Source organism: Tiliqua scincoides, chromosome 5 (genome assembly GCF_035046505.1).
Source record: "Tiliqua scincoides isolate rTilSci1 chromosome 5, rTilSci1.hap2, whole genome shotgun sequence".
NCBI lineage: Eukaryota > Metazoa > Chordata > Lepidosauria > Squamata > Scincidae > Tiliqua > Tiliqua scincoides.
The window spans coordinates 118,803,112-118,813,036 of record NC_089825.1 but is presented as its reverse complement, the minus strand read 5'-3'; the positions used below and the strand labels follow the sequence as shown (position 1 = coordinate 118,813,036).

General features: G+C 47.0%; 1 protein-coding gene across 1 annotated transcript; it reads right to left on the bottom strand.

The window, feature by feature from the left end:
* Positions 1-219: 219 nt before the first annotated feature.
* AKT1S1 (AKT1 substrate 1) lies at positions 220-9,481 on the bottom strand. The gene is made up of 5 exons (XM_066627031.1): positions 9,343-9,481; positions 7,460-7,923; positions 4,621-4,698; positions 1,895-2,043; positions 220-1,255 (listed from the first exon to the last, which is right to left on the bottom strand). The coding sequence occupies exons 2-5, from the start codon at positions 7,920-7,922 to the stop codon at positions 1,112-1,114; spliced, it is 834 nt and encodes a 277-aa protein (XP_066483128.1). The 5' UTR covers position 7,923; positions 9,343-9,481; the 3' UTR covers positions 220-1,111.
* Positions 9,482-9,925: the final 444 nt, after the last annotated feature.

The following is a 9,925-nucleotide window of genomic DNA, read 5'->3' as shown; positions in this document are numbered from 1 at the left end:
GGCACTTTCCCAGCCCAGGTGTCTAGATTAGAATAAGGTCACAGAGAAGTTGTCATAGCTGTCATAAAGAAGTCACCTTCCAGCCAGCAATCTGCCCTGCCATATTGCAAAGAGTGCAACTCAAAGCTCCATTTAAAGAACTTTTTTCCTGCTTCATTGGCCTAGGTTGCCCAACACTGTTCTAAACCATTTCCCATCAAATCAGACAATACAAAGAAGTTGGTAAAAGATTTTTTTTTTTTTAATTGGCTGGTAGGTTGGCAGGAAGGAGAAACAAAATACATCCTCTCCCTTCCAATTCACCAATCTTCTTTGGACAAAAATAGAGGGCCAGGGCCACAAAGGGCCCCTGAGAATCTGATACAAAAGTATGCTGGGGGTCAGGGTGGGGTGGGAGAAACAGAGGGTTGTATGCGACTCCTAGAGCCCCGTTTACATCCCATCTGCCTGGGGGTAGCCCCACAATTGCACCACCCTTCCCAATAAAAAAGGACCCTGAAATACCACTCCTGGAAATTGTGAGAGCTATGCATGGGAAGGGGGGGGGGAAGAGCGAGATGAAAAGACCCCAACCCTTCCAAAAGGGACACTTGGCTCAAAAGTGTAGACAAACCCAGCTTATGTGCAAAGGATCTTTCTTAAGACACTTATTTTGGGGGAGAAGAGAGAAATTCTGACTTTAAGAGAACCCTCAGCAGTCAGGGCTGGGGTAGATGGGGGTGGTGGTAGTTTGGTAGTGTAAATCTGTCAGTACACCTCTGTAGTGTTCTTTCCCCTTCTCTGTGTGGAGACATTCCACCTGAGAAGGGCTACTGTACCTTTTAATTCACAAACTGGAAGGAAAAATGGGGAGTCAGGATTTCTAGGGATGGAGAGAATGACAGGGTGTAGACTTCCCCATTCCAAGTGTAGTGTATGATTGAGGTGATCACTTTAATTTAAAGCTTATGGGAGCTTGGAGCAGGGAAAGAAAAGTCTTGAGGTGTATGGCTTGAGGGAGCTTCTGACCCTGTCCACTGACCGGGGGGGGGGGGAAGAGTCAGGCAGAGAAGGGAACCAACTTGGAGCAGGAGGAAGGAGAAGGAAGCCAAGAGAGAGACTGCCAGATTCATTAGTATTTCCGCTTTAGCTTCTGGAAGTCACTTGTGTTGAGGCGTGGCCGAGGCAGGTCCCCAAACATCTCTGTGCCATCCGAAACCCGCAGAACTAAGGCCCGCATACTGGCAGCGATCTTCTCTAGGTCAGGGGATGAATGCTGCCATGAGGAATTAAAAAAAAAAGAGGAAGTAGCAACACTTTTTCACTTGCACCCCATCCCCACCAATACTTCTGCTGGCTGCAAGTTGCACCAACTTCTCCTGGGGATTCTGTTTCCAAAAATCCCACCCTTTCCTCACCAAGCTTCTCTCTCCTTCTCCACCAATCCCCAGACATTATCATTTCTACAGCAGTTTGTACCCAATACTACGTAAAAATTCTGCACTAAAGCAGCTAATTCTGCATATATCTTGAGCCATTCGAGTCATGAAGAAAAGGATGAGAGCTACACGAGGCACTGCACCTAAAACTTTGCTGCTTTCTGGTTTTTATCCCCACCAGGCTCCTGTTCAAGTTTATATCTATAACCATAAGAACTAGAAACTTCTTTTCTTTAAAGCTGAAGTTCCTTGAATGTAGAAAAATACAGGCAAATGTTCATGTTTCCACTTGCAGGGTAAAATCACAGAATATTCACAGCCTCTTAGAATTAGAATTCTCTTAGAATTTGCCCTGCTAGATTCACAGGGATTGCAGATGCCTTTCTAATTGAGCAGAAGGTGAAGAGCTTTGGAGAGGATTCTTCTTCTTGAAGGGTTATCACTCCCCACAAACAACACCCTCAGCTCCCACTCACCTTGCTGTTCTCCTCATCAGAGGAGCGCATCTCTTGTCTTTGCTCCTTAAAGCCCCAGATGGGCACTGAGACAGGCAGGGACTTGGCATACTGGTGGCTGGGGGGAGGAGGAGCTGTCTGTCCAGGAATTTCCTCACTCAGGCTCCCATCTGGAGAAAGACCAGGGAGGCAAGAGAAGACAAAGTTAGAAGCACAGCAGGAAGGGGGGGGGGGAAAGGATTGCTCGGCATTTTCTAATATGTATATTCTTCCTGCTTCTATCTCCCCACCTTGTTGCCTTCCCTGCATCAAATATTTAGTGCTTCTGGGCACAGATCTGTCCTGCAGATTGATGGTGCTACACATATTCAATTCAATTCCAAACCAGTCTGTGTTACATTAGCTCAGGGGTGTCCAAACACTTTGGCAAGAGGGCCACATCATCTCTCTGACACTGTGTCGGGGGCCGGGGAAAAAAAGAATAAATTTACATTAAAAATTTGAACAAACTTACATATTTGAGATGGAACATATGAATGAATGAAGGTATTGCAGTAGCTTAAGGCCTATAAAAGGCCTTGCACAAAGCAAGGCCAGCCTTTCCTTCACTGTCACTGCTGCATCACAGACATGAAACAGCAAGTAGAAGAGGGAGCCCTCATCCCATAGCTCAGGTGAAAGGTCGAACAGTCGTCCTCACATTGAGAGCAGTTGCATCAGGCCAGCAAGGGCTCCAGCAAGTCTCTGGAGGGCCAGAGGTTCATTGGAGACTGGGTGCTCCCTGCGGGCCTGATTGGGAGCCCCCGAGGGCCGCAAGTGGCCCCTGGGCCGGGGTTTGGGCAATGTCTTGCTGAGTCAGGCCAAGATCTTAGTCTAGATTTTTGTCATCATCACAAGAATCCCAGTCCCAGCAGATGCCAGACGGTCTATGATCTGTCTTCTTCCCAACCCATCTATAGCGTGTTCACACTGAGAATACCAAATACAAATTATGGTAATCTGATTTGCAAGAGGATATCACAGATCTGAAGAAAGTACTGAGAAGGGCCGCTGTGCAAGGCCCTGCCTCAGGTATGGCACCCACTTTGCCTGCAGAAGGTCTCGGGTAGGGCTGGAAAAGGCCCCTACCAGGAACCCTGGAGAACTGCTGGCAGTCAATGGAGACTATAGTGAGCAAGGGGGACCAGTGGTCTGACTCAATGCAAGGCAACTTCATAGAAGTAGTAGAACAAGCAACTTTCCTGCTAAGCTGTTTGGTACTTTTGAGTTAGAGGGAGGGAAAAAAGTTATCTTAGCTTCTGTGGAGGGAAATAAGAGCTCTAGAACAGTGTTTCTCAAACAGTGTTTCTCTGGGACCCACTAGGTGGGTAGCGAGCCAATTTCAGGTGGGTCCCCATTCATTTCAATATTTTTAAGATTAGATTTGATACTACCATGGTACGCGACTGCATTTGGGGAAATGTTACAGACCTGTCCTTTTAACAAGCTACTATGTATATTCTTTTAACAACGATAGTCAATGGGACTTACACCTGGGTAAGTGTGGGTAGGATTGCAGCCTAGGATTGTTAAAAATTTTCCTGCTTGATGATGTCACTTCTAGTCATGACATCACTACTGGTGGGATCTGACAGATTCTCATTCTAAAAAGTGGGTCCTGGTGCTAAATGTGTGAGAACCACTGCTCCAGAAGATCAAGAATGAAAGGAAAGTAAACCCTAAGGGTCATCAGATGAAACTGATCATCATTTGTACAGAACAAGCCACAAAGCACTTCCAGCACAACATAATTAACATTTGGTGGTGGCAGATTCCATACCAACCCTATCAGTGAGTAGCAGCCAGACTATCACAGTAAAATTTCCATGTTCTGAAGCACCATGCCCACAAGTACCAGATGTCGGGCTCAAATCTCAGGTGGGTTGTCCCCATCACACCCCGAGTGTGAATTTTTCCCAAAGTCATTTTATTTAGCATTGTTGGGTACACTCTGGACAATGCAGACCTTTGATCTGATTGGAAAAGACGATTCTTATAAAACTGAGGGCCTTATGTCATTTGTTCTCCGCAAGTTCCTGGCAGAATTTGTTTCTGAAGTTCACACTAACATCTAGTGGGCTTCTTTATAAAGCACATTTTACATTCAAGCACCACCAGAGAACGCCCTGCTCCACATACCCAGGGACAGAGCTGTACCTTGTGCAGGGCAACTGAGGCAGCCTTCCATGACCAATATCTGGCTCTAATAGGGAGCCCAGAACTGGTTGTGTTGCCCTGGACCTGCACATTTCTAGGGGCATCTCTGCCCAGGGATCTATAGTACTTGCATATTTCCCACATTTACATCTCACTCTTTCTCCAGGGTGCTTGAAGGAAGGGTTAACCCCTTTTATCTTCACAGCCACCTTGAGATATAGGCTATGCTGGCCCAAGGGCACCCAGTGAGGTTTATGGCTCAACAGGGATGTGAAAACATGGCTGTCAGCCCAAGACTCTAACCACTAATCTAGTCTGGCTCTCTCACCTGATCCTCCATAGGTGATCTTCATAACAGGGAGGTTCTTATGAAAGGGTTTCCTGAGATACCTATGAAGCCCTAAGCAACCCAGGTCCATGGCAACAACCAGGACCTTGAACTCTACCAGCAAAGCATTCCCAGCCAACAAAATTCCTAGCTTTTGGTGTGGCAGGTGGAGGGAGGACCAAAATAGCCAGGGTCCAGGTCATTCTCCCCTGCTGTCACTCACCATCAGTGCTCTCTGGGTCAGAGTCAAAGAAAGGTTCATAATCCTGGCTTGGAGAATCTTCATCCATCACAAACAGTCCTGGAAGGAAACGCCATTGTTTTAAAAAACTGAAAGACAACCCTTGTCTACGCAGAGAGCTCCTATTTTGGGCAAGGCTGCAGCTACCTCTGCGCTGCTTATTCAGAACGGAAACACAAGCAGCATCCGAAAGAGGGGTGGCTTTTCATGCTGCAGCCCAACACTGAGATGGAGCAACATTTTGGGATGATCAATTGTTCATGTCAGCCCAAGATGGAATGGGTGCTACATGCAGTGCAATTATCTCCCCATCCAATCTTCAGTCAGAATTCATTCTCCTTGCTTGTCTGTATCCTTTCACACAGATAACAATGGAATGTTTTTTAAAAGTTTCTGCTTTAAGAGCTTGCAGGAGGGGGTGGTGGAGATTTCTCAGTCTTGAGAGGCACAGAATAAAATTAAGACCAGACATTGGCTGAATTCCAACATAATGGAAAACCATTATGGTTTGTGCTAACCCTAGTTAAGAACCCACATCATGATTTGAGCTCCCAGATGCGCAAGATGTAAAGCACGATTAGAGCTGCTTGTCTGCTTTGATCTCCCATCTGCTTAGGACTCCACTTTCTAAGTTTACTCCTGACTCCATGATGCAGAAAAGACAGAATGAAAAGGGACAGTTTGCACTAACAGCTTCAAAGTCGTATAAGAGTCTGGTCTGTCAGTTCCCAAACAACCATGGTTTGTGGGAAACCATGAGAAAACATGAATCTATGGTTTAGGTAAACAATGGTTTTGCATTATGGCTATATCCACTTCCTGAAACATCAAGCTCCTGATGCTCTCCAGATCAACCCATAGTGGAAACAAGAGCAGGTGCAGAGTTGCAAACTTGATTGCCAGTTTTGCTAGGCATTCTTGTACATATTAAAGCAATAATATAGTGAAGTGGCATCTTTGCATTACAAAATGCTGCTTGCCCTTTTCAACTGCCCCCATTCACTATGTATTTAAGCTGTTCAGTCAGCAATTAGTTTTCCTGGAAAACCTCTGTGGGAGGCAGGCCAGCACATAAGCCATCCTCCCATGCTCTGCTTGCCAGTGGCTTCTACAGCTATTCATACAGCCTCATTGCTTTTGCTTTTAGATTAGCACCTGGAGGCCAGATTGCAACCCTCAGGGATGGCTCTGTCCCAGAGTTCTCCAGTGGCTGACTCCTAATTTAAGGAATCCATGTTTTAATTGGATACAGAAAGAGCTGTTACAGTACAATGGTCTATTTGAAAAGGGGCATATCATGAGTACTTTCACCCCAAGTTGGGTATGGATGCCAGTTTGGAAGTGGGGACCCTGAGCTGAGCTTCTGACAAAAATTGCCTCCTGTTGAACTGGTAAGAATGGGAAATTCAGTATCTTATAGAACAGGGATGGCCAACCATTCAACTTTAGGGGTCCTGGACCTTTAAGAACTGCATAGAAGAGGGAATTTCAGCAGGTGCAGCTTGTCATCTCACAGACAACAAGCTGCACCTGCTGAAATTCCCTCCTCTACGCAACTGTTAAAGGTCCAGGACTCCTAAAGTTGAATGGTTGGCCACCCCTGCGATAGAAACATGGTGACTAGAATTGGCTGGAATTTTATATGCAGACAATGCTATAGTATTCCAGCCAACTGAGAACTGACCATTGAAGCAGCTTCTTAGAAACACTGGTTATATACTCCACGATGAAGTTTGGGATTCAAAAACAGGGCCCAAAGGACATGGGTCAAAGTGTATAGCCAGCCAACGATGAGAAAACCTCATCCCAACAATTCCCAAGTATTAGCGATTCCTAACCTGGATTCTCCAACCCTGGCTAAAAACACCCCTGCTCTTCTCAGCATTGGTTGAGCCTCACCTGGAGGTATCATGCTCATTTTACAAATGGACACAAAGGGGAAGGTTTGTAGGTTAGCAAAAAGGACCACTGTTTGGCTTCAAGTTGGAATGTTATACTAAACATTCTTTGTTCCTCAGTAAGGAAAGAAGATTAAGGGGCAAGCAAGTAGCTAGTTTATACGTGTTTTTCAGGTTTTGGTAATCACATAAGCTTACTAGATATGAGACAATACAGCACAAACACTATGTGCTCACCTCAGCCACAAACTCACAAGGTGGCCCTTGCTAAGCCACTATTCTCTCAGACTTATAGCCCCATGGGATCAGCCTTCCTGGTTTAGGATGACTGTTAATTTTTCCAGAACTGTATTCACAGGCTCAGGAATGCACAATTATAATATAAAAGGTCCTTTGTCCCTTGACTGGTAGCAGCAGCAGAAGGTTCACACTGGTTGGGTTCACACATATTGTGAAAACCATGGTTTGTACTAACCATAACTAAAGACTCATGGTTTGAGCTTCCAGATGCAAAACAGACAAAAGCAACAAGCAACGAATGCCTACTTAGTTCCAAGTCCTCGGGACTGAACTTTGTCTTTTGAGGCAAAGCCACATAACCCTAGCTAAGTTTTGTCAATAATTTCTCAATTCAAAAAATGGAACCCAGTCAGCACAAACTGTGGTTTGCAAGCCAGTTTCAGATCCTGGTGCAAAGGCCCCAAAACAGATCAGCCGGTGTGAAGGGTCAGGTTCAGACATACAGTAATATAAAGTCATGGTTTAGTTACACCGATTTATGGTTTTGCATCATGTCCAAACCCAGCTATTGTTTCCATAGGAAACCCTCCTGTGTAATTAGCATGCAGTCTGGTTGCCTCTGAACTCTGCTTGCTGGCTAGTCTATAGACTCCCCCCCATAAGTTGACTGTTTATAGACTTACCAGTGGTATCACTGGGATGGTCTCTCCCACCAGGCTGTTCCACTTCTGTCAAGGTATTCCTATCGCCATCATCTTCATCTTCAGGCTCCTCACCCCCAGAAGCCTGCACCAAGGGCCCCTGAGAGGTAGATGTCCTGTGTGGGGCAGGTTCATCTGGGGCAAAGGTAGAGGGGTAGCTGCGGGAGTACGAGCCATGTGTGGGAGATGGGCGAGGAAATGAGGAAGAACGGGTGGCATAGGTGAAGGCAGTGGTTTTGTGGACCACTGCAATATCTTCGAGGTAGCGTTGAACAGCGTCAGCCAAAGCTCCACTTCCATGCTGCGCGTAGCCAAAGCCACCAGGGGGTGGGGCCCTGAAGGCGGTGAGCAGCACCACCTCATTGCCTGTCTGACGCTGGTACTGTTCTGCTGCAGTAACCAAGGCTGCCCAGTTCTCTTTGTGGTTATCTGCCATGTTTGTCATCCTGTAGGGAAACAAAAAGAGAAGGGATACATGCATTACTGATAGGGATATCACCCAATTAAAGAAATTTTAGCAGCACATTGTAAGACTTTCAGCTATTAATGTAATGATTCAATCTGCATATATTTTTATATGAACAAAACAATACTTCAAAGGGAAGAGAAACATTTTACTTGCTTTTAGATTAAGGTCACATATCTTAGCAAGCAACACCTCAGCATATGCATTGTGTGTGTGAGTGGGGAAAACTTCATGCATAACACTTTGTCACCCACAGTTCTGTTAGTTCTTGTACTAATTATTTTAGTACAAGATATAATTTTAAAGATATTATACAGTTAATCACGATGTTTATCTTATCAGAAAAATTTTAACAGCTTCATTTAACCGACTGACTAAATTCAGTTAAGTTAAGGTGCTAGTTAAGTCAGGGCACCCAACTTTTCTCATAAGGGAGCAGCGGTTATTGGAAGGAGGTAAGAGGTTATTGGAAGGACTCTTGAGTTCTCCCAGAGGAGAACTTAGTACAGTAGATTAGGTTGACAAAAGCTAGAAACCAGAACCCAAGGGCTCTAGCAAAATGGAGAACAGGTTCATAGGTTTGGATGGGGCAGCAGGACACCTGGGTTGACTCTGAGGTGCAGGTGGGCTTGGAAGGGACAAAGCCTCTTGGTCTGCTTTTGAAGCAAGGACAGACTAGTACAATGGTCTTCAGACTTTTTTGTGCCATGACCCCAATAAACACAGTATGAGACTGTTAGTCTCATCCACCTCTTGGGACCCTATCTGCTCACTCTCTGCTCCTGTTGCTGCCCACTCCCCACCTCGTAACACCTTCTCAGCACTGTTCAGTGTAACCAATTAATCTTAACAGAGAGAACAGAAAAGGTTACCATGAAGCCCTGCACTAGTGAAAGCTATTTTAGTGCCACTGCTAAGAATCTGAGCAGGCCTGGGACACAGTCTCGTGGTACCCGAAGGGGTCCACCTGATACCTTCCCCTTCATCTGCTGGTGCTCTAGTCCAGTGGCCTTCAACCTTTTACATTCCCTTAAGTTGCCACCACCCCACAGTTGAGGCTTTGTGACCCCATTGGGGTCTTGACTCCAAGGTTGAAGAATGCTGGGCTAGCAGACCGAGGTCCCCAGGGCTCTCTGGAAGGACATACAGTCCAGTGGGCTGGAGTTCCAAGGGCCACACACCCTTCAGGGAGGAGGCAAGTGGGACTTGCTCACAGGGGAGCAGGGAGCCTGGGGGCCCAGGCTCACAGCACAGGCTCATGCCAGGAAAGGGGAGGGGGAGACACAGCACCAGCACACAGAACAGGCACCAGGGTGGGGCACACATAAAGCAGTCCTTGCCCCCCAGTGGGCACAAACAGCCCCCCAGTGAGACCTCAGGGGAAGCAGGGGGGCTTTACCTTCTACTGCCGCTTGGCTCCCTCTCCAAGCTCAACCACAGCAGCCACCCCACCCCCTCTGGGGGTCACCACTCTGAAGCCTGACCTTTCACCTTTGACCCCTCCCAGGACACTTCTGCCCCCCTCTCCTCCTCCTCCTCCTCCTCTTCTTCTAAACAACCACTGTCTCCTCCTCCTCCCGCCCCACCCCCAGGACTCCACCTCCTCTGGCTGCCCTCACTAGACATGGCGCCCTCGGCCACGCCTTGCCCATTACAAAGATGGCGGTAGGACACAGCCAATGAGGAGAGACGGAGGTGCCCGACACAAAGATGGCGTCGAGGGCACAGCGTCCTCCCGAAAGAGGTTGGCTGCGGGGGGGGGCAGCTCAAGGTCGGCCCCCATCTCGGAAAGACAATGGGGAAGAAAGAACCACGGTTGCCCCCTTTAGAAAGAAAGCGGAGGGAGCAGGCAGGCACCTGTCACTAACATGAGTGCCAGCGCTGCCCATAGTAAAAATGGCGGGTGCCGACTTCAATGCATATAGATTTTGAAGTCTAGAGTGACACACAAGCCCACACTTCCGGGAAAAACTCGCCAAGAG